This window comes from Chelonoidis abingdonii, chromosome 1, assembly GCF_003597395.2.
Source record: "Chelonoidis abingdonii isolate Lonesome George chromosome 1, CheloAbing_2.0, whole genome shotgun sequence".
Taxonomy (NCBI): Eukaryota; Metazoa; Chordata; order Testudines; family Testudinidae; genus Chelonoidis; species Chelonoidis abingdonii.
Genome location: NC_133769.1, coordinates 212,719,103 through 212,744,079, shown reverse-complemented (window position 1 = coordinate 212,744,079; position 24,977 = coordinate 212,719,103). Strand labels below are relative to the sequence as shown.

General features: G+C 41.9%; 1 protein-coding gene across 1 annotated transcript in view; it reads right to left on the bottom strand.

Annotated features, from left to right (window-relative positions):
* Window positions 1-24,977, bottom strand: part of MAOB (monoamine oxidase B) — a 68,756-nt gene that overhangs the window by 27,818 nt on the left and 15,961 nt on the right. Inside the window, exons 2-3 of the mRNA XM_032795770.2 lie at window positions 11,949-12,043; window positions 11,325-11,462 (exon numbers count right to left, since the gene is read on the bottom strand). Of these exons, the coding sequence (XP_032651661.1) occupies window positions 11,325-11,462; window positions 11,949-12,043 (233 nt within the window). The remainder of the gene's footprint in view (window positions 1-11,324; window positions 11,463-11,948; window positions 12,044-24,977) is intronic.

The following is a 24,977-nucleotide window of genomic DNA, read 5'->3' as shown; positions in this document are numbered from 1 at the left end:
CATGACAAACTTTGCATTGGATACCACACAATCATTTTATAAAGATGAACATGGGTGTGTAGGGGTTCCCCCGAGGTACAGAGCATCAAGTAAGTTTATTCATTTTTTTAAAAGATCCACCATTGGCCAGACACAAGATCCTGAATTAGATGGACCTTTGGTCTATACTGCTACAATTGTTAATTGTTCCTTTGAGGAGGGATACATCTTTGAGTTTTGCAGGAAAATTAACATAGCTACAAGAAAGTTGCACTATTACATAAACTTGGTGTCACAGGGTGGCTGGCCCTTGTAAATGAACTAGGTCCAGTTCCCTTGTGCCAGAACAAGTATCCCCTGTTTGACCAATTGAGAGAGTGGGACAGACGCTGTGGGCTATGAAGGATGAGGAAGAGATGCAACGAGAGGATGTCCCAGTGACTCAGAGCAGACTGGCTCAGTCAGGGGCAGGTAAGAGTTGCCAGAGAGCAGGGGACTGGAGAAGTCCCAGAAAGAAGCAGAAGGTGGTTCCTGCAAGAAGGCTGAAGGCAGCAAGAGGGGTTTGCTGGCTGGCATCCCCAAGCCAGAGAGCCAGGGCTGGGGGACTGAAGGCAGGAAGAGTGAAGGGAACTGCCTGCTGGCTCGAAGCCAGAGCCAAGGGCCAGAGAGTTCTGAAGGCAGGGGAGCAGCAGAGGCGCTTACCCACTGACATTGCCAGATTTGGAGAGCGGGATCCATAGGAACTGTAAGAGGACCTGGGGGAGTAATGGATGCTCCCCAGGCAAGTTCCTGCTGGAAAGAGCAGGTTTGCCCTCCAGCTGGATGGCTGGGGTGACTGTCATGGGACAAGGACAGGAGAGGACTGCACTGAAGAGCCAGAGTGTGGTGAGAGATGCCAAGGTGGTGTGTTGCATGTATTGTTTGGCTTATGCTGGAGGAATTCTGGACTATGGGACTTTCATTATGATTTGTGTGCACAGGACTCTTGTAATAAATGAACCCAACAAGGACTATATTTATACTTGAGAAGATGCTTTGGACTATTTCCGGGGAATCTGAAGGAGGGAAACTGAGGCAGGCGTACCTATGCCGCAGCCTGCAGCAGGAGGGCGTTCCAGCAGAGGTGCTCAGTGACACTAGATAACGCTTTTCATCCAAAGAAGCTGCATTTGAAACATGTTGACAATTTCTTTTAGCCTCTCAGGAAAGGCTAATGCCAAGCATTATGGCTATTAACAAATTTTTACAGCAGTGAAGACAAACTTGACTGTGAGCCTAAACGATTTTGGAATGGTGGGGCTACATTTCACAAGTGTAAATCTTGTACCAGTCTTCCCCAAGAAAGTATAAAACTGTTCTGTTTCAAGTACCTTACATTTTCCAGGCCTACAAGCATGAAACACACATGCATGCTGTGCTCAAAAAGAAACCTAAGACAGAAGCAGACAGCATTCTCTTTATTCTAACTATTGATTTTGTTCTGTGCTTCCTTCTCCACCTGAGGCATTTCTGAGTTATCCCCTCTGAATTAACTCAAGTCTCATGAGTTCCCTATAATGCTTCTGCTGACTAACAATACACTTAAAATATTCTTGTTTTGGTATTCTTCTTACTCTTTTATTGCATTTGAACTGCACAAAGGGAGAACTCAGACGTGTCTCCTGTGCAGAAAACTGTGGTGCCTGATTTCTCATATAGCACAAGGGTCTTCCAGTCTGGATAAAGAACAACAATTCTAGAACTAAAGATACCTTGGATGCAAGCTATGTAAATGTATGTGTAAGCTATGCCCGCTCAGTGTGGCACTCTGCCTCCATCTAGTAGTGGCTAGGCCAGATAGAGAGATTGCTGAGACTGTTACAGCCCTGGCTAAGCGCAATGTATCTTCTAGCTCTGGCAGTAGGGATTATGCATTAAGATCAAAAGGTCCTAGATTTGAACTCTGCTGCCAACAACCCACCCAGGGGTGTCAGCATTACATGTGCACTGCTATAGTCATTCTAGTTTTACCTTACCATGTAGGGCCATGACTACTGATGCCAAAGGCTTTCCAAAGAAAGGCCAGGCCTACAGATGAAAATCATGTGCCAGGATGTGCAAACTTTTTACCTCTTTCCATTTCTTTATATATAACCATATGATCAAGTCAGACTGGCATCAGAAATATAACTTTAAATGTTACTCCAGCTGCATATTTAATTTTACTTCTCAATATCAGAACCCAAATGCCCAAGAGCATGGACCTTCAAAGGCATTTTATTCATAACTTCACTTGTGATTTTGCCAAAAATAGAGCCCTGGAGAGAATAGCAGAAGCTGGACCTCCTTCAGTATAGGACTCTTGGCTGCTCTGAAAGGTTGATGCCATGTTATACAATACCAGAGGATGTTGAAGAGGCTGACTGTACAAAGGGCAAATTGATGTAACAAAACCAGGCAAACCATCAAACTTAAACACAAACAAAAAGAGCACCAAAGAGCTTAAGGTAAAGTCTCACCAGATATTACAACCCCAACCGGGGCTCTAAAAGGAAATTATTCCATGCATCTGCTTTGGAAAATACCATTACAAATAATGCCTTGCTTAGCTAATATAAGGGCTATAGGTGTCAGCCTCCCATGCACACCCATTCTTAGTTTATATTAAACTCATGGCACAAAGAGAAAATTGTAGTCATGATAGAACCATAGAAATATAGCACAGACCCTGGGGGAGCCGGAACTGAGGGTGCAGAGGTTGTGTTCCAGGTGCTTTCTCCTGGGAGCAAAGGGAGAGAGAGAGAGAGAGAGAGCATGGAGCAGGAAGAAGGAAGCCATGAGTCTGCCCTTTCCCCCACATGCCAACCAGCAGAGCTTGCAGGTTACAAGGGAGAGTAATGGGAGGGTTTTCTACTACATCCCACAAAGCGGTGTTATTACGTCCCCTTCCAGCTGCCAGGGCCAGCTCCAGGCACCAGCTTATCAAGCAGGTGCTTGGGCCGGCAACACCAGAGAGGGGCGGCACTTTCATGTATTCGGCGGCAATTCGGCAGAGGGTCCCTCGATCCCGCTCGGAGCGAAGGACCTCCCGCTGAATGGCCGAAGATTGCGATCACGGCTTTTTTTTTTTTTTTTTGGCTGCTTGGGGCGGCCAAACCCCTGGAGCCAGTCCTGCCAGCAGCTAGGGGACCCCAAATGGAACTATGCATCTCTGAGGCACAATGCCTCCTAGTGCTTATGCACCACCCCTACCAAGAGTAGAGTGTTAAAGAATGATGAAGCAGCCCTTTGTCTGTAAGATATTAGAAGTGGAAGCCATGTGTCCCATTCGTCTGTAAAACACCATACCCATTTATCTTAAATAAAAATAATCTGTTCTTATTTTAAGACAGTGGTTTTCAATCTGTGGTCTGCGGACCATGGGGGTTCACAGACTACCTCTAGGATTTCCAAAAGGGGTCTATATCTCCATTTGGAATGTTTTACGAGTCCCCAAATGAAAAAAGGTTGAAAACCACTGCTCTAAGAAATTGCATGTAATGTGCAAAGCATTCTCTGCATCATGCTACCATAGTTATTCTTTTAGCTAAACCGTCTCAACCCTGGAGACATAGGTTCTAATCCCACCACAAATGTCACTCTATAAATTGATTCATTGCTATGTATGTTTGTAAGTATGTGGTGCCCTGTACTGATTTACAGCATGTGCACAATCGTACCAGTTCTCTTCCCTGCTTAAAAATGAGTGATGTCTGATACAGCAAGGAACAAGGTGCAAGAGAGACATGGTAAAGAGCTATGTCAGTATGAAATTTAATCTATACAAAAACCACACTGTTTCTGAGCTGCAGCTCTACAGAATATATCTGGAAATTTGCACTCACTTACACAATGAGTAAGACACCTAGTATTGTGCAGAATTTGTCACTTAATTCCTTTGCAAACATAACTCTTATTAAAGCATGCTGGCTAGCAAACCAAGTCATCTACTGCTGTGATGAACAACTAGACCTACACATACAATTGTATTAGAGTTGTCAAATAATTTTATTTCATATTAGAAAAAGGCCAGTTTGAACTACAAGCTCCATTCTCTCTCTCTTCTTGTTCTGAACTCCATATGTTGAGATAATTAGTTACCATACTCATCTGTATGCTATAAATATACAGCTGGAGTAATCAATCTAATTTTATTATATATATAAATTCCATATAAAAATATGAACCACAAAGACCACTGAAGTTGCAAAGTCAAGAATTCAGGTAGGAAATAAGGTCGTTTATGCAACCTTAATTTGGCCCTCTTGCACCTATGCATTAGAACAGCTTTTAATTACTTGAACAAATGATATTAATTCTAGTCCACTATGATTGTCAGTGTTTTGTAAATGGTGATATGCAGGAGTATCTCCATTTTACATGCAACATAACCAAGCACACACACTTGGAACAATCATTCTGAAAGGCAGTGGAGTTAAGTGGCTTAAACTAGGGTTTGTCATATTATAGACCCCAGTTCCATTCCCTGTTGTGCTAACAAGTAACCTAGGACAATCTCTCAGATCCTTGGTTATCTCATCTGCAAAAGGTGGAGTAGGGGAAAGGATATTTGCCTGCCTCCTACAGTAGGATTATGGGGTCTTGCTTTACAATAAGCTTTTTGAAGTGCACAGAATTAATACCACTCAGTGGAAGAAGTGTTACTACAAATCATTGCATCTGGAATTGCAAGCCTTCCTTTTTGCGCCTTTCTATACTTGAATAAAAACGCTTACAAAATTAAACCCATTAAAAATGTTTGCTATTTCATTCCATAAAAACCTTTGTGGGTGTTTTTGGATTTTTTTTCTCTTTTCTGTTATTTTAAAGAAAAAAAAAATGTGGGGGAGAGGAGTTTCAGCTTGGGGAAAAAATCATCCAGGTTTGACTCGCTGAGATAGGGCCACTGTGCAAAACCAGAACGCTGGTAAAGAGATAGGGCCACTGTGCAAAACCAGAAAATATATTTTATTTAAAAGAAAAGAGAATGTTGGGATCACTCGAATTTTTATGATGCTCCAGGCTCTGAAATTTGTTGTTTAAAAGTGATGCATGACACCAGACTGGCTCCAACAGGCATGTGTGAAACTCATGGGAATTAAGCAGCTGTTCCCGTATGAAATACACATTTATCTAGTTTCCATTTCTATGATGATGCTCAATCAGCAATATAAGGAGAAAAACAGTTATTACAATCGAGTGCAATTTAGGCTTTGTTCCAAGTAGCCTGGATTAAACAAGCTGAGTGGGTACTATGGCTGCTTATCCTTATCTCCTAGGAAACAGAAGGAAAGGACTCAGAAAGGTTCCTTCCATTCATCTGCCAATTCTAATTAATCAAAAAACCTTGCTTGATCATGTAATTTTTTCTTATTCCGTCCATCCACACACAAACCATGAGGGCACAGTTGCCAGAGTTCAAGTGAACTTCACTGATATTTAGCATCTCTGACCAGACCTGTTCTACAGACAGCACTGGGAGAAGTGACCACGTACTTTACAACTTTGCTTTTGCAATTTTGTCTGTACATCACGTAGCATCTTTTACCTCTGCTATAATAATTTCATTTGTTAAAAAAATCTAACTGCGAATTCACCCTTTGCAATCATTGCCAGATGGCCGGCTCTGGGAAGTGAAGATGTCCATTTATCCACAGGGCAGGGCCAAAGGAGACACCACAAGAGCAAGCTTTCTACACATGCCCATCACTGATTGCTACCTCAGCTACAACATGGAGAGAATCAAGCCTGGAGGTCAGACCATATTTTTGTCTCTCTCCCCATTCAGTCTTTGGCCTCTCTTTTGAGAACGTCAGTGAGGCTTACTGTACAAGGATGTTTTTCATGATGTGCACTGCTACCTCTCCCCACTCTTGAGACCATTTTATAGCTGGGAAAAATGTGAGCTGATGACCTAGAAGTCAAAAAGTTCCATACCCCATTACCAACACATTCAACTACCAAGTCCCTCTGTGATCATGTAATTTAAAAAGTGACTTTAAATTTGACTTCATTTCCAAACCATGAGAGACTCAACTTCTGAAAAGATGTAAATTGATTCTATTCAGTGGTCTAATTCACACCTTCACACAGCTATCAGTTTTTCAATTAAATAATCCCCAATAAATAAGGCTAGGGGAAGGAGGGATGATGACATTTTGAGTCACCTATCACCAACAGCAACTAAGATTCTCACATACTTTAATTACAATGCATTCAGAGAAAGAAGATATGCACTAAGAAAAATTGCTTCAATTTCATCTAGTCATTTAAAATCCATTTAAGACATTATACTCTAAGCTATGCTATCAGAAACTGCCATTAATTTTTGTAAAGCAGGTCACAGACTTAAATAAATCATATTGCTTAACTCTAATGTATGTACGTATCACTGATACCACAGAAATACACAAACACCACTGAACTATGTACCTAAGGATACAGTAATCATTTATCCCATTGCCAATTAAATTCCCAGTACAACAGTGGTATCACATCTATAATTCATAAATAAGACCATAGCAAACTGCATTTTAATAACACCGTCAGTTCCACGATAATATCAGAAATGAATGACACCCAGGAGGACTGCAAAGATTTTTTATACAGATACAGATGAGCGTTCTCATAAACGCAGATTGGTGGTTTCAGTGAAAGGTTTTATGTAGACAAGAGTAAATATTCACCATCTAGTGATTTCAGTGACATGCCAGACAATTTGGCTCACCTGGAATTCCTCCTAGGAGTTCCCAGGCTGTGCACACCAGTGTCACTGCTGGCTCAGTCTTGAGTAGGATGCAACACACTACCTGATCCACAACCGGTCAGCACTGTTGGCTAATAGATAGGTGGGGTCAGAGCTCCACCCCCCTCTCTGTCGGGCACATAGCTCCTGTGAGGGTGCTAAAGGGGAACAAGAACTGCACTTGCTCTCAAGAATTTGTCCCAACCCTGTGAAGGGGATGCTCCTTGTTGCATTGATGGCCTTCCATGAACTTGTATAGGACATGCCCTGTCCACCCTTTAGTGTTTTGGAAACATCCAATGGGATTTTGGCAATTATCACTGCATGAGGAAAGTTCCAGGTACAGTATATTTCAGAACAGATAGACAGATACCATTTTTCAGTGGTTACTGCTTGGTATTTTCAGTACACCAAAATAAGAGAGTAGGAAGTTTAAAAGGAATAGATGTGTTGTTCCACTTACATTGATGACGTCCAGGTCTGGGGCAAAATGAGAAATATGATATTATGAAAAGTTCTGATTATGGTAAGGAACATGAGTTTGAAATATAAAAATAGCACTAGTGAGTCCACCCCAGTCTCATGGATGGACTTAGAGAAATGAGATCCATCAGGCTGCTGAAACACAAGTGTAAATGGAATATTGTGATTCTGGTGAGTACATCAGGAAATTCTCTGCAGGTGAGAATGGGAAAGACAAGGCCACAGACATGAGCAAATGCAGCTGGTGTGAGATGCATTGGTGCAAGGGTAGACTGTTCTCTTTCTACATGAAAGAAGCACATTTTTAAATTCAAAGTTGGAAGATCACTACTTTCAAACACATAGAATGTTTACATGGATTTTATGTAGCACAGCCTCCTAATTCCAGACATTACACTTGACAAATCAATTTCTATTTTGTACATGAAAAAAATTGCAGAACTGTGTTTTAAACACCAAATCTTCATGATCATATGGGCATCAATAATAGGATTAGACCAAGTCTGGAATACAATAATAGTTAAATAAAGAGGCAGATCTGTTGATAATTTGATCCTGACAAATGGTAAACCCACACCCATATTTAATTACATTACTATAAAGGGATACTTAAATGGTTTAGGTCCCATATTTGATATAAATTAACAGTGATGTAATCAGGTGGTAAATATTATCTAGATTATAAATATCTTTTCTGTTTTTTTTTTAAAAATCACACATTTGACCAACAGTAGAACACAACAGCCAACATTTTGGTAAGGCAAATAAAACCTCTGGACAAAGTTTTCTTAAATCCATATTTAGGCTCCAAAATAAAAATGGTTTGATTTTAAGAAGTGCTTAACTCCCACAGCTCAAGTCAATGGGATCTGCATGTACTTAGAACCTCTGAAAATCCAGTTATTTAAACAGCTAAATAAAAAGCATGTATTTAGGCATGCATGTTTGAAAATTTTGGCCTACAAGTACACATTGCTTGTTCTGGCTTTTTGCAGCAGTTAAATTAACAAACACTAGTCCCAGAGCTGTGATTATTTTTCTCAGTAAGGCTGACACAACAGCAAGCAAAAACAAATATGTGATATAATCTCCTTTAGAAGACTAGCGAAGAGAGAGGTCACTTTTCACCAAAACAAAATAAGCAGGGCAAGAATTATTATTTTCAAACTTCTAGGAAGGTATCATAAGCGATGCAAAAGCAAGGAGGAAAAAAAATCCTGCAGTAGATCTGGGCACTTAAAAAAGATTAAAGAGAAATAAACATAGAAGCCAATATAGATGGCAAAGCCTAATGAGGAGGGACTCACTCAGAGGTAAACAAGACCCAGTCTTTTCATTTTGTAGTACAAAGGAAAACCCGTACATTATTTGAATTTAAAAAGCCTCTGAAATGAATTAAATTGACTTTACAAGGCTTGATTTTGCTCTTGGGTGTATGTAAAGGCAGTAGTAGATTTTAAAAGATGCACAGGGATCCTTGCTAGAATACTGGAAAGGGAATCGAAAAAATTAGATTTCTTCCATTACTCAAGGGACACATCTTCCAGAATTTGAGTAGATTTGGCTTGCACTACAAAGTCTGGGTTAGTATTTGGATCTGAACCCACTTGGAGCTGACAGACTTTTGGACACTTTCAACTTTTGGAGCTGAGCTTACAGGATAGAACTCCAGTCAAAAGTTTTAATATCATCACCTAGATTCCAGGGTGCAGACAAGTATATTCTCCATTTGTCACAATCTAGACTGGCCTCCAATGCTTGCATTGCTTCTGAAACAATGTGGGGAAACACTTTGGCAGGTTGTATGGTAAAAGACAAGAGATCTGTAAGGAGTATACTTAGGCACTGTATAAATAAGAACCAAGAAATCCAGTTGCAAGAAGCCAAGATTCTGAAATAGATTTAGCTGCACCAGAGAAGCTCCTGGCCAGTGCATGTGTTTTCTGTCTCATGTAAAGGATCCAGCCTATTTAATTGTAATTAAGGTTTCTATTTATGATACACTGTGACAAATGGTATTATTTTTATGAGTATGATGCATGCCTCTGTGTGTGTTTATGATGGGTTACTTACTATGGAGTTAGATCAAGAAGAATTGTTAGAGAAACTGAGCAGAAGGTGTAAAACAATGGTCTAAATAAGGAACATCCCAGCAAAAATTCAAACACAACAGCCAGGTTCAAAGCTTTGAAGAGGCAACTCCTCTGCCAAATCCCGGAAACACAGTTGTTATGCCAAGGTTGAGAACAGAGAAATCAAAGGGAAAACTACAACATTAGAAAACCTCAAAGACCTTAGAAAAAGGAGGGGGTCTGGGTGAGCTGCAAGGGACTTCCCAGGGTGTCAGTGAAAAAATGACAGGTTGGCAATCACAGAGATAGAGGAAGGTTAGCTGCAAGGGCAAAGATGGACTCTCCTAACTAAACAAGGATCAACGATCAAGTCAGGCGAGAGTTATACATTTTGGCTTTGATATACTTTCTTGACCCAGCAAGCCTAAATATCATATTCCTGTTTTCTAATTAATAATGGCTTGTTTTGAAAAGGTTGTCCTGTGTCACCAAAAGCATCTGCTGGTTGCATACATCCCAAGAGGGGAAGTCTCCCACAGGGTTCCAAGCTACTTTGGATCTGCTGAAAAAGCCACAGTGAGACACAGCGGCGCTGAAGCCACAGACCCAATCTCAAAGTAGCAGAATCACGGCCCTTCCTTGAGAAAAGTGGAAGCCCAGGGCTTATCACCAAAAGAGACACTTCCAGAAAAACTGTTTAAAGACCAGAGGCAGATCCTGCCCTGTGAATCTGCGACAATAGTATTATAACAATATTTTCTCATTGTTGGATAAATATAGAGGTGAATGGAAAAAATAATCATGGTGATATCAAAACATTTACTTTTAAAGAAAGAAATATTTAACCCATGACAGCATTTGATATCTCATCAATTTTATTCTTATTATAATATAAAAGATACATTATGTACATTCTGTCCTATAGTCTCACGAATTCTAGTTCAGTAGTAACAACTGTTTAATATCAGCATAAAAAACTGCATCATTGGCTTTGAGAAGAGGCTTACTTTTCATAAAAATAAAGCAGGAAAAATAGTTGAGAAAAATCTATGAGAGTGCAGATCTTTTGTTGCAGTTACTGTTTCAAGTCCCTCGAATTTTTGTTTAAATTTTGATTAAGCATCAGAAATCCTGAAACTTGACTGGCTGACACATTTCACCTGTCACAAGACTGTATAACAATAGCTTTTCACAGTGTTTTACTCATGTGTGTAACATTAAATTTGAAGCTTATTTCCCACAGGAGCAGCTGCAAAACTTGGAAATTCTCTCCTCTGGGAAGATGCACTATTGTTCCATGTTTAACAGGTGGAAGGATGCTCTTTTGGGTCAGAGCATAGGACAAGGACTCAGAAAATCTGGGCTTTTACCAGATCTGCCACACAGATGTCTTGTTTTAGATCTTGGACAAGTCATTTGGGAGGTGTTTGCACAAGCTTCTGAGCACCCTCAAGTCCCAGGGCACTCGGCACCTTGTGAGATCAGAGCATTACTTACTCTGTATTTTAGTTCCCCTATTGGTAAAATCGGCCTAATATTTGACTTGTAAAGTTGAATTCTTAGTCCAAAATTTTCAAAAGTAGCTACTGTCTTAGCTGAGCCCAACTTGAGACACCTTAGGCCTGATTTTCAAGAGTGCTGAGCATCCACAGCTTCTGCTAACTTCAGCTGCAGTGGTGAGTTTCCAGCATCTCTGAAAGTCAGGCCCCAGGGAGCCCAACCAGTGCACCAATAAAAGAGTCTCCTAGAGTCAGTGATCACTATCAAAAACATTGACCTTAGAGTTTGACGCATTTATCTTTTAACTGAAGGTACAATATGTAAGCACAAATTGTTACATTAGAACTCCATAAATGGATTAATTAGCAGGACATGTTTATGGTACTTTGCTACCAATTTTTTTAAAGAGGCAATACAGGAGATAGTACTTTTAAACTAGTGACATCCCCACAGAAATAAAAAAAAGCAACTAAGAACAATCTACACTCATCTACATCGCTGTGTTTTAGAGATCCATTCTACCTTACCTTGACATGGTGAATAAGATGTTCTACTTCATTCACTTTATACGTCTCTATTCCTAGCTCCTTAGACAATCGCAGGATGCGATTTTGTGTCGGCCCCACATATGCTCCTCCAAGATCCACATACTGGACTTGCTTATTCTGGTTTCCCAAAAGACAAAAGAAAGGTAAGTCCTTTGCAATCAATCATGAGATAAACAATGTAATCTAGAGAAACTATTTATGGTAATTGAGTATTTGAGGCCAGATTCCCCACTCCCCACCCCGGAGAAAACCTGCAACAGGAAGCCACACAAGTGAAAATTCTGCATTAGTTCTCTTTAGAGACATTTATCCAGAGCATCTCTCCAAGGGCAGTTTTTGCTACCTACATAATGATCTTTTCCTTCCATGTGGAACAGGTGGGAGGGAAGGTGTGATAACTCCAGAACCTGCAAATATCCTGGAAAATTTTGTGTCGCCACAGACACTCCATACTTTTTCTTGCCCCTGGTTCAGCATTGTCAAGGACTTCCCTATGTGCCACCGCCCTAGAATTCTACCCTCATGAAGGGTTCTTCAGTATGCAAGCAGCTCTGCTCAAAAAATCAGTGCAATAATTTAGATACTATTCGTGGGGATAATTACCCTTGCAGTGAAAGTTCTTCCTCCAACTCTGTCACGGGCTTCCAACACCACAACACTCAGCCCTGACTCAGTCAGCAACTTGGCTGCCGACAGACCTAAAGGACAAATGAGAAACAACACTGAACAACTCCACACAGTGGATTCCCTAGCCTGTGTGGCTTCCAGACAGTCAGTAGTCAGCGCTCCCAGATATTTAGTAAGAGGTGTCATGAATTTTGAATATAAAGAGCTTGTGTCATGGTATAATTCCCCACTCTGAACCTTAGCGTCCAAAAGATGGGGTACCAGCATGAATTCCTCTAAGCTTGATTACCAGCTTAGAACCTGTAGCGCTGCCACCAACCAGGAATTCCAGTGCCTGGTATACTCTGGTCCCTAAGACTTTGCCCCGGGGAACCCAAGACCAGACCTCTGGATCTTACCACAAGGAAAGTAAACCCTTTCCCCACCATTGCCTCTCCAGGCTTCCCCTCCTGGGTTACCCTGGAAGATCACTGTGATTCAACTCCTTGAATCTTAAACAGAGGAAATGCACCTTCCCCTCCTTCTCTCTCCCCCCGACTCTCCCTGAGAGAGACAGTAATCCTAACACAGAGAGAATTAGCCTCTCTCCCCCTCTTCCCTCCTTTTTCCCCACTAATTCCCTGAATTCGACCCTGTCCCCTGGGTCTCACACAAGAATAAAAAACAAATCAGGTTCTTAAACAAGAACTTTTAATTAAGGAGAGAAACAGTAAAATTATCTTTGTAAATTAAATGGAATAGGTACAGGGTCTTTCAGCTATAGACACTGGGAATATCCTCCCACCCTAAGTATACAAGTACAAATTAAAATCCTTTCAGCAAAATACACATTTGAACTCCTCCCAGCCCAATACACATTTGCAAATAAAGAAAACAAACATAAGCCTAACTCGCCTTATCTACCTAGTACTCACTATTCTGAACTTATAAGAACCTATACTGGAGAGATTGGAGAGCAACCTGGTTGCACGTCTGGTCACTCTCAGAACCCAGAGAGAACAACCACCAAAATCTAACAGCACACACAGAAACTTCCCTCCCTCAAGATTTGAAAGTATCCTGTCCCATGATTGGTCCTCTGGCCAGGTGACAGCCAGGCTCACTGATCTTGTTAACTCTTTACAGGCAAAAGAGATATGAAGTACTTCTGTTCTATTAACTCTTACTTATCTGTTTATGACAGCTTGTAAGGTGGTGGTGGTGGGGATCCCCAAAGGCAACTAAAGGTAAATATAAAACAAGATAGTGGTCACATTTTCACGTGTGCCAAGCACCTTCAGCTCCCAGTGGCTTCAACCGGGGCAGAGTGAGCTTAGACCCTCTGTAAGGCAGCCCTAGCTGGGTAACAATGAGAGAAGTGTCATTTTATTGTACACAGAACACACATACACATGCAGTTCTCTGGGGGTAGGGGGAGAAGTATTTTATTCTCTAATTCTGTTCTCTAATTTCTGCAAGTGTTGTCTTTTCTTTAACCCCCGCTCTCCCCCCCAGGTAAAATGGATGGAGTCAAGTTTATATTAGGCCTGTCCTCATTTTGAATGATTCAGTCAAGCCTGCTCTAAGCTGCCTCGTTTCCAAGCTAAATCATTTTAGAGTCCATTAATGTTTAGAAGAAGTCAGAAGGCAGGTTCCCTGCCCTTAAGAGCTGTAAGGTAGTTTAACCAAAAACTAAACAGAACTAGTGAGTGTGGCAAATAGTAGGAGGGAAATGGTGGGTGAGTTACCAATAGAAGACGTTCCATTCCTTGCCTCTCTACATGATATACAACCACTTCTTCATTCTCTTCCTTCTTGCCTGGACACCAGCAGAGTCACCACTGACAGCACAGGAGAGACGGTCTCCTAGTACTCAGATTTGGTGCCCTGCAGCCAGGAGGAGAAACTGCAGGGAAACCCAGATTCAGTTTCTGCAGCCGTAGGTTTCAGCATGCCCAGTCTCCCTGTGGCAATGGCATATGCACAGTCCGGCTGGCATACAGGAGTAGCCGTGAGGGAGGGGGAAGCATGCTTAGTGCAAACAGAATCTTCAGAGAATTTAGTTGCCAAACTTTAACAAGTCTCTGCTCACCATGTAAAAACACATTTCTCACAGGCTCGTAACTTGGCCATATATGGGTAAATTTTCAGGGAGGCAGCAAAAGGCACATCCCTAACAGGATAACTCCCCTGCCAATAAAAAGTGTCAGGGAACTTTAAGTATAGGTGATGTTGGTAGCTGGAGCTGATGACAATTCATTCTCTCTCGTTATCAGCTGGTAATTTCCCATTGGTGCCATTACAGTTTTCAGGGTTAACTGCACTTTGGCACCGATTTAAAACTTCAGGGTCCAAGCCATCACTTCTCTCAGGTGGAGACCTGCATCTCTCTCCCTCAAGACCAGGGGTTTAGGCTTGCAGTCCCTCTTCAACTCATTGTGAATTCCCCAGAGGGCCTGACCGAGAACCAGCACATGTGGTTAACCTATCACCAGGGATTCAACAGTGAATACCTTTACACAGTAACATCAAAAGAGTGTTACTGGAACTCTGGAGACCTGGATCCTACTCGCAGCTCAGCCATTGGCCTGTGGTGTAACCTTGGGCAAGTCACTTCCCCTTTGTGTCTCTGTTTCCTCATCTGTAAAATGGGAATAATAATACTGAATTCCTTTGTAAAGCACTTTGAGACCTACTGATGAAAAGCATGATGGAAGATCTCAGAATTATTGTTACACAACAGTGTTTACTTCCAGCCACAGTGGAGTAGCTTCTGAAGCAAGGGTGAGCAAACTACAGCCTGGGGGCCGCATCTGGCCCTTAAGACATTTTAGTCCAGCCCTTGAGCACCCGTTGGGGAGTAGGGTCTGGGGCCTGCCCTGCTCCATGCGTCCCATGGCTCAGTGCGGCTCCTGGAAGCAGCGGCATGTCCTCCCGACAGCTCCTACATGTAGAGGCAGCCACGGGGCTCTGCACACTACCCCCGCCTCAAGTACAGCCCCAACAGCTCCCACTGGCCAGGAACCACGGCCAATGGGAGCTGCAGGGGCAGAGCCTGTGGACAGGGTAGCATGCACATTTGCCTGGCCACGCCTCCCGTAGGAGCTGGAGGGGGGACATGCCGCTGCTTCTGCCCTGCCCGGAGCCTGCATCCCACTCTCCTCCCACACCCCAACCCCCTGCGCCAGCCCTGATCCCCCTCCTGCCCGCTGAATCCCTTGGTCCCAGCCTAGAGCACCCTCCTGCACCCCAAACTCTCATCCCCAGAGCCTGCACCCCCAGCCAGAACCCTCACTCCCCCTCTCACCCCAACACCGTGCCCCAACCCAAAGCTCCTTCCTGCACACTGAACTCCTCATTTCTGAACCCACCACAAAGCCCTCACCCCCTCCTGCATCCCAACACCCAATTTCATGAGCATTCATGGCCCACCATACAATTTCCATTCCCAGATGTGGCCCTCAGGCCAAAAAGTTTGCCCACACCGTTCTGAAGGTTACCTCAACTTTTCACTTCAGCATACCAATAAGTACAGCAAGCTTTCAAACAACCCTGATACAATGGGCTCTTCATACCCCATAACAGAGCAAATGCGAGTCTGTGAAATGCAGTTAAACCTGACCTTTCTCATAAAAGGAGCAGACTATAAGGCAGGAACAGCATATTTTGAGAGTAAAAAATATTCAGTATGTTCAAATGCTTGCCAGAGCGTCAAACACTTTCCATTCAGAGATTGTTTTACTGTCTAAAGATCCTTCTGGAACTGGAGCTCTGAAAAATGCAGTGTCCATCATAACAGACCATTATTAAATCTGCTGATAGGGAAAATAAACACCCCCCCATTGTCTTACGCCCTAGGCCTTTGAGCAAAAATAATGTAGAGCCTTAATTTAGCTTGTTTTACTGTATAAAGGGCATGCCAAAGCAGAAAGATGTATTCAGAGCCCCAAAAAGAGGAACTAGAATTGGATAAAGGGGAACCAGGAGATCTGTTAAGTTACAACAGCTGAGCCTGCTGTCGGTACTACAGAAAAAGTGCTAGAACGGTCAAACCGCAGACTTGACTGGCAAAGACAATAACAGGGAAATAGGAAAATGTGTAAGAGTTGCTTGCTAAATAGCAATATGTATGCCATAGGGTAAATATTAGTCATGTTTTGCAGCATTAGCAATTTGTATTCCAAATAAAGCTGTATCTATGTGTGACGTTTTGCGGTTTTAACCTTTATAAGCTCAGTAACATTTGTAACAGGCAGAGCAGCTTAACCCTTGCTAGGGTGACCCGCTGGCTCTCCCTGGGTGCGCACACTTGTAATCAATAAAGGTGCCTCAGGCTATCTGATTCAAATTCAATAGAGTGGTGGTCTTTTCCCCAACACTGCCAAAGCAAGAGTCAATGATATTATTAATCATTTATATTACAATAGCACCCAAAAACTTCAAATAGGAATGGGGCTTAATCCGCTTACCATGCTGATGTACTGTCAGTAATGTCTGTTGTTGCCTTCTTCTCTCTCCCCATCTACTTGTTGCATCCACCCTATTGTCTCTCACCTCATAAACAGATTCTAAGCAATTTGGGGCAGGAATCATCTTTTTGTCCTGTGTTTGTACAACACGGAGCACAACATGACCCAAATCCATGATGGGGGCCACTAGATGCCCCTATAATAATTAATTATTATACCTAGCTCTTATAGATCACTTTTCATTAACAGATTTCAAAGCACTTTACAAAAGAAGGTAAATATAAATTACCAAGATTTTATTAATAATGATAACGCTGAATGAAGAGGCAATTCCGTGCCCAGAGAACTTAGAACCTAAATGATACATTTATAGCCAAAGGGTTGGGGACAATGATATAAATTAACATAGTGATGACTGGCACCATTTTGTTAGCTACATTTTGCGGGGGACGAGAGAAAGCTGTTTAAAAATGTAGTAAGAGTTGCAATGGGAAAAGCATACAAATGGTAACCCTGGACCAAATTCAGAATTATACCTTTTGTGGGGACTCAGAGGTTATTTTTTAAACTCCTATGAACAGAATAAGCAAGTATTGACTCCATAAAGCAAAGTCCAGGAAAAAAGCTCTTATGTGGTGTGAAATCTTGTCAGCTGTTCAGAACTGTACACATTTCAGCACAGCTGCTGGTTTGCCTGTCAATTTTTCTTGGATTGCAAACAGAAAGCAATCCCTCTAACTTTGCCTAAGATTTTAGAGTTTAGGCAAACAGATCAACATAAAGGAACGTGTCTACAAATATGATTACTGCCCTTATCATTCAGATTTCTTCTGCAGGATATTTGGCATTCTTTCCAGAGAGATTTCTAGACACATTCATTGCTATGTAAGGAACAGTGCAGATTTCACCTACGGAAAAAAGAAGCACCAGCTATCTTTTGTCACCAGTTCAGAGGACAATAATTTAGTACAGCGTCCATTACAGACTTGCTTACTTCAAAAGAAAAGAGAGAGTTATATCTACATCCAATTCATATAATGAAAAAGACATGCTGAGTGCTGTCATGACAGTGCAGTAGCCTTAACTCTGATTCCTCCATGAGAATCAATACCTAGAAAATTAATGCAAACAATACAGAAGCAAAGAGGACAGGTCTTATCTGAAGCCTCAGACTGAGGACACAGTTGTTCTTAGAACAGGTTAAACAAGGGAAAAGCAGCAAGCCTTCAGAAGTTACTATGGCAACCTGATATCAAAATGCATCCACTTCAAGATACTGGGATGAGATTGTCTTCTAAGGGCTTTTATACTGTGAGTTCAAGCTATGGAAATTGTTTCTCCATCAGACAGTAATCTGCATTCAAGTGACTGTTTTACTGAAGCATCTTCAATCATAACAATTATTTCATATAAAATCCAAACTTATTTCAGTCCTTTTCATTGTTGTTGTTGTTGTTGGTGTACCTGCTGAACATCCTGGAATAGAGCTTTAAATAACATAACTTCCCCACCAATATCCTCCTCCCAGCTTCCTTAAAATAAGACAAAGAAGAATGATAAGTGAGACAACAAAAGCTGTGATCTTTTGTCAATTGTTCAAAGCATAGAGACAGGCTCAGACTTTGTCCAAGTGCAGAATCCAAACTCAGATCTGATCCAGATTTTTCAACTGCCCTCCACCCCCCCACACACACACTCTGTATTCTGAGATAAAAAGAAGCCCTAGAGCCAAGCTGAAATTTGGGGTGTTCAAAAGTGGATCCAAATTTTAGAGCTCAGACCCAACTCTATCCAGAGCCAGTATACATTTCATTAGGATTGTAAAACTCTTTCAATTTTAAACCTTAGTATTTCTATGACAAGTCTATTGCAAAACACAGGATAAGTTGAACCTCCAATATATTCTAAATGATACTTACAGCATTTCAAAATAGTTTCTGCGTACTGAGAAAAGCCTATTGTTGTTCCTAGGATTGTTAAAGCTGCATACAACAAGTCAGTCATGACTTTCCTTCTCCCTCAAACTAAGCACAACAACTCAGCAGCATACTAAGTCTCCAGTACCATCATTGTCTTTGAAGGAGTAAAAGGATCATTGAAAACAAAAAAATCTCTCTTCAGGTTCATTTACCTCTTTCTGCAGAAAATCCCATGGAAATGGGTTCCTGGGGAAAGCAAACAAAAAGATCTTCCTACAGGGACATTTTGACAATCTGAAGAGGGGTCAACATGCACACATTCTTCCTCCACAGACCAAACAGTGAATTATCTCTTCAGAACCTGAGGATTTTCAGGGCATCCGCAGGAAAACAAGGCCACTTGCATGGAACCCTTGTGTCCATTAACATCAGCTCTCGGGTTACCAAGATTTCATTTGCCACAGCAGCCCACAAGATGGGTGAGATCTGCAACATGGAGGAGGAGCATGGATTCTATTTTAATCACTTTGATGGCCCCCAGTGTCATATTATCTGAGCATGGCACAAGCTGTAATGTATTTATTCTCACAAATCCCTTGTGAGGTAAGGAAGTGTTAGTATCTCCATCTGTAAGATGGGAAACTGAGGCACACAGAGCCTAAGTGACTAGCCCACAGTCACAGGGCAGAAACTTGAACTCCTGTCTCCAGAGTCCCAGACTACTGCCTTAATCACTAGCCCATCCTTTACTTTCTCTTTTCTAACGAAAGCCGACTTTCCCACAAAACCAACCAACTGCAAGAGCTGAAACTTTAAGAAAAAACACCAAATATGAGCCTTATTATAAAATTAGGAGTTCGCAACATTGCTGGGGAGAGGGAGGATGGCACGTGGGGAAAGAAACTGCAACGAGGAATACACTTCTTCACCGCAATAGTCATTATCTATTATCATCTCTGATGCTCTACTTCTCAGTTGGGAGCTAACAGCAGACAAAAGAGTGAATATATGCAATATGAATAAACTAATTTGATTAAAATTGAAGTTACAGAGCAAGAGGTGAGGTGGGGGTGGTGGGAAAAACAGTCATGGCTCCATGAATCAGAGGAACCAATCCTCTATGCTAATTTCACAGGCTACAAAATCTAGCTCTGCTAATGGAAAATATGGCAGCTTTTGTTCAGACCACATTACTCTAAAATTAAAATACAAAGTCTGTCTGGTTACACTTTTGGCTCCCTGACCTACTTTTTAGCACTTTCTTTAAAACACCCTCCAAGTTTAGTCTCAGCAGCAAGATATATGGAGCAGCTCACTACAATATTGAAAGCAACAGACCCTAGGGCAGAGAAGTGGAGGGCACACACATTTTTTGTTAACAGCTAAGCAGCAATTTCCCATGTTTTGTTTTTCTTTGCAATCCCCTACATCATCTTTATTGCATTACTGTGCTAGAAACTGGTATTTAATAACATTGTTTTTATGTTGCTGACTGCTCTAATGAACACAATCCGATTACCACTCAGCAACTGAGAGATTAAACCTGGCACTGATCACCTTTACCTCTGTGCTCGCTCATTGTGAGTCAACAGAAATGTTTTCATGGCAATATTGGCTTGTGACACCATCACCGACAAGACATCATATATTAGTTTTAAAGCCCTAACCTTGGCCCAGTTTCAATTTGATGGGAGAGGTGGGTTATGCGGGCACTTTTTAATTTTTAGTGACTTTATTGAAAGGTTGAGCTTTCTGCCCTTTCAAAGAAGGTTACAAGTGTGCATTATATTTTCAGTAGACACACTGTGATCTGTACGCAAGCAACAGTGATGGTGGAGAGTTAACTGGCCGAAAATCAGTTCACATGACAGTGATGTTGCTAAGGCAAATGAGGACACAATAGATAGTCCCACTTTTACCGCTGAAGAGAGAGGCTTGCATCTTATGTTTCAACATCCAAGTTGCTCCTGCATTTCTAGATGATGGTATTGCTCAAAAGTGCAATCCCAAGTTACAGTCTCAGCCAGGATGCTATTCAGAACTTCTGTGATGTGCCACAGCATGGCCTAGATACTATGAGGCTGAGAAGCCATGCCCTATCTGATGCCATTTATTGAACTAACACTCACATAATACATATGCTTTCAGGAAGAGGACAGTCCTTTCATCATGCCATTCTATATGATGGTTCAATCAAATAAAAGAGGGCCATGTTAGCTAGTTTGTTAGCCTTAATTCTTCAGGAAATCTGCATTATATTAAATACTTTAGACGTTAGCGGTTAGATACTGCAGTTAGAGTCACCTGAGAAAATTTTAAGGCACACAAACTTCTCTGCAGGAAATAGCTCTGTATAAGTAGAGCAATACTTTTGGTCACTATAGTACATGCACTGAACGCAGTTTTGAATGCTATTAAAATGAATATCACTCTGTAATAGCGTGAGAGCTTCCAAGAAGTGACAATTTCTGAAACACTAAGGTGCGTAGACTGTCAATATGCTTGTTTGTTTAAAATATTTGTAAAGGGATAAAGAATTTCTGCCTGGGATACGCAAGCACAATTTGTTTTTTGCTGACATTTCACAGACTAGTGCATATACTGAGTCTGCTCCACTGCAGGACTGATTCTATAACTTTCCCATTGACCTCAATGGGAGTACTTCTGTGAGTTAATATTGCTTAACATGAGACAGGTTTATCGAATCTGGCCCATAGTTATCAATGACCCTTCTCCTAGTACAATACTTTTATGCAATTCAGCTCCTGCGGGGAAGGGATAGCTCAGTGGTTTGAGCATTGGCCCGCTAAACCCAGGGTTGTGAGTTCAATCCATGAGGGGGCCATTTAGGGAACTGGGGTAAAAATCCATCTGGGGATTGTTCCTGCTTTGAGCAGGGGGTTGGACTAGATGACCTTCTGAGGTCCCTTCCAACCCTAATCCTCTATGATTCTATGTACTGCACAGATAGCAGTATTGGGGGGGGGAGGTAACAATTGTCACCGAAATCATTCCAGCTGAATTTGTTCCAAGCAAGGTATCTGCTAGGTATTATGGGATCTGGACAGTTTAAAGCACAGGTATGGTACCTTAGGCCCCTGCAAATTGTGACATGCAAGCAGTTCACTGCACCTGTGTGGAGCTCCATCAACTTCAGTGAGTCTCTGCTCGATGCACATGTGCAGATTAGGACCTTAGGGTGCAGTTTCATTCCAGTTACATGGGTACAATTCTGTACAAAATCAAGGCGGTGGCAGCTGAGGGCAGAACTGGACCATCTAGTTACTCTGGGAGTGGCCAACAGTGGAATAAAGGCTTCCTATTGGTTCCATTGTGTTTTCTATTTTCAGGTGCAAATTTTCAGTTGCTAAAACTGGGCCTTCAAGGCTTCAGGAGAATATTTTTATTTTCAATTTTTTCAAACACAATCAGTTGTAGGTTCTACTGAAGTAAAAAAAAAAAAAAAATCAACACCAATGGAGTTTAAATGCTCTCTACTTTGTGCCTATGAACAGAGCCCCAAGGATCTATTGGGAAAAGAAGATACATTTGTATTAGTAGTAGCAGCCATCATAGTGCCTGAGGGCTCCAGCCAGGACCCTGTTTTGCTAGGTACCCTACCAGCATCTGTTTTAAAAAGAGACAATCCCTGCGCCTAATAACTCACAATCTAGGTTGCATCAGAACAGAAGAGGTGGATGAAACAAACAAATGAGAGGGTGGAGGGAAGAGAAGTGGCAGATGAGGTGTCAGTAAAGCAAACATATTTTAGCACAATGAGCATTACATAAGAACAGCCCCACTGGGTCAGACCAAAGATCCACCTAGCTCAGTATCCTGTCTTCCAACAGTGGCCAATACCAGGTGCCCCAGAGGGAATGAACAGAACTGATAATCATCAAGTGATCCATTCCCTGTCGCCCATTTCCAGCTTCTGGCAAACAGAGGCTAGGGACGCCATCCCTGCCCATCCTGGCTAATAGCCGTTGATGGACCTATCCTCCATGAACTTACCTAGTTCTTTTTTGAACCCTGTTATAGTCTTCGCCTTCACAATATTCTCTGCCAAGGAGTTCCACAGGCACGTGCTAGCATTAGTCCTAGCTTGCCTCCTCCTGTGTCATTGTCAGATGGCAGTTTTCTGAAGACATCACCTCAGAGATTAATTTTAAAGAGGGATTTAAAGGTAGATAAAGTTATGGTTTGATTAATTTTGTCGGTGAGTTTTTCACATTCTCACACAGTATCACAGGGAAAAACACGGAGGTGGTTGGTGGGAGAAGGGGAGGAAATACATTTACATACTTAATCAGTGATTGCTTCAGAAGAGGAGTGTTTTCGATGTAGAAGTGGGGATGGGTTGCTCCCTAGCTGAGATAGGGCTGCGTGGCTTAAAACTGATCATTCCAAAAACAGACCTGTCAGCCAGCAAAGCTCAGGTGGGGCTCCCTGGATAAAAGATTGAATCAAAACTGTTACAGCATAGTTCACACCAATTTGGTAGTAGTGTGCAAAAGCAAGGGAGTAGATAGGATATAGCAGGAGAAGCAACTAACAGACAGGTATAAACCAACATGACTTATACCCCTTTCCTGCTTCATTTACATCCCATAGGTACCAGTCCCCACTGATTAAGTCACCACTTAAGTCATTTTGTAAAGCAGAATAAACTAATAGTGTGCAAAAGAGGTATCTTGATTCAATATTTAATGTGTTCCAACCAGCTATCTACCCCAAACCAAACATAACATTCGGTTTATATGCAAGCTATGTAGTCAGAAAGTACAGCATGAACTGGCTGTTTGATCAGCTTTCATAGTGTGTAATGGACTAAACAAGCTGCATTCAATATTTGATCTCGATGGTCTAAACAGCATATAAAGACCATCTGGCTGACAAGAAGGAGGTTGCAAAGACATCTTTTTTATCTCTTCCAACTGAATTACGAGGTAGGAACTAAACAACATAATGGAAGAAGTTTGTCTAGCAGAGGAATAATACATTATTTGTACAATAAGCAAAAGGGTTCGAGAACTTATCAGAACTTTTTGCCCAATTATAACATGAATCATCAAATAGCAATAATCATTCTCACAACCAACAACAGTGAAGAGATACCAAGAGCCTCTATAGGACCAGATTCTCCACTCTATTGCCTTGCACCTCATGGAATTGTTATACTGTGTAAAACAGGAGTTCCCAAACTTGGTTTGCGGTTTGTTCAGGGTAAGCCCCTGGGGGGCCACAAAACACTTTGTTTACCTGAGCATCCGCAGGTACAGCCGCTCACAGCTCCCAGGGCTGCAGTTCACCGTTCCTGGCCAATGGGAGCTGTGGGAAGCAGCATGGGCCGGGCCACCACTTCCCACAGCTCCCATTTGCCGAGAACACCAAAACTCGCCCACTGGGAGCTGCGAACAGCTGCACCGGCGGACATTCAGGTAACCAAAGCATCTCATGGCCCACCAGGGGTTTACCCTGAACAAGCCGTGAACCAAGCTTGAGATCCCCTGGTATAGAATCTGTCCGGTTTGGCCAATGTACAATGTAACGTTAATAAACCAGTAGGAGAGCACTTCAATCTCCCTGGACACTCAATAACAGACTTAAAAGTGGCAATTCTTCAACAAAAAAAACTTCAAAAAACAGACTTCAACGAGAAACTGCAGAACTGGAATTAATTTGCCAACTTGACACCATCAAACTAGGCCTGAATAAAGACTGGGAGTGGATGGGTCACTACAAAAAATAGTTTTCCCTCAGCTGATACTCACACCTTGTCAACTGCTGGGAATGGGCCAAATCCATTTTAATTGAATTGGCCTTGTTAGCACTGACCCCCTACTTGGTAAGGCAACTCCCATCTTTTCATGTGCTGTATTTTTATACCTGTCTACTGTATTTTCCACTTCACACATCTGATGAAGTGGGTTATAGCCCATGAAAGCTTATGCCCAAATAAATTTGTGAATTTCTAAGGTGCTACAAGGATTCCTCATTGTTTTAGCTAGATTTCAGGTTCTGGACAACCAAGTACTATTGAGGCCATGTCTTTTTTTTTCTGCCCTTCAATGCATTCTGTGCCAAACAAACAATCATGATACAATTTTGTTGAGCAAACACAATTTTTGCAGGAACTATTACCTAACATTGTAATCAAGCAAGTTGTCTGAACTGACATCACAAAAAAGGCTTGTACTGCCTTTGTGAAGATATATGGGACGACCTGAGATGTCTTGCCAAGTGTTTTCAATTTGTCAAAAGAGCCACATCCTATGTCTACACTGCAGCTTTCTGCAAGTTTAGCTATGTTAGTCAGGGATGGGAAGAGATGTGATTCCCCAACTGATATAGCTGTGCTCCTAGGGCAGCAGAAGCACATGCAGTTAAATTGGCAAAGTTATTCTTTTACCAGTGTACTTTGTCTCACTCGTGGGGGGTAGTTTTACTATATCGTAACAAAGCACAGTTTTGCCAGTATAGCTGTGTCCACACTAGGAGCGCTGTGCTGGTATTGTATAATAGCATTTTTATACCAGTAAAGCACTCCTAATCTAGACATGGGCTAAGAGATTAAGGCATCAAAATTCCAGTGAATGAGATTTGGGTCCTAACTCCCTTAGGCTTCTTTAAAAATC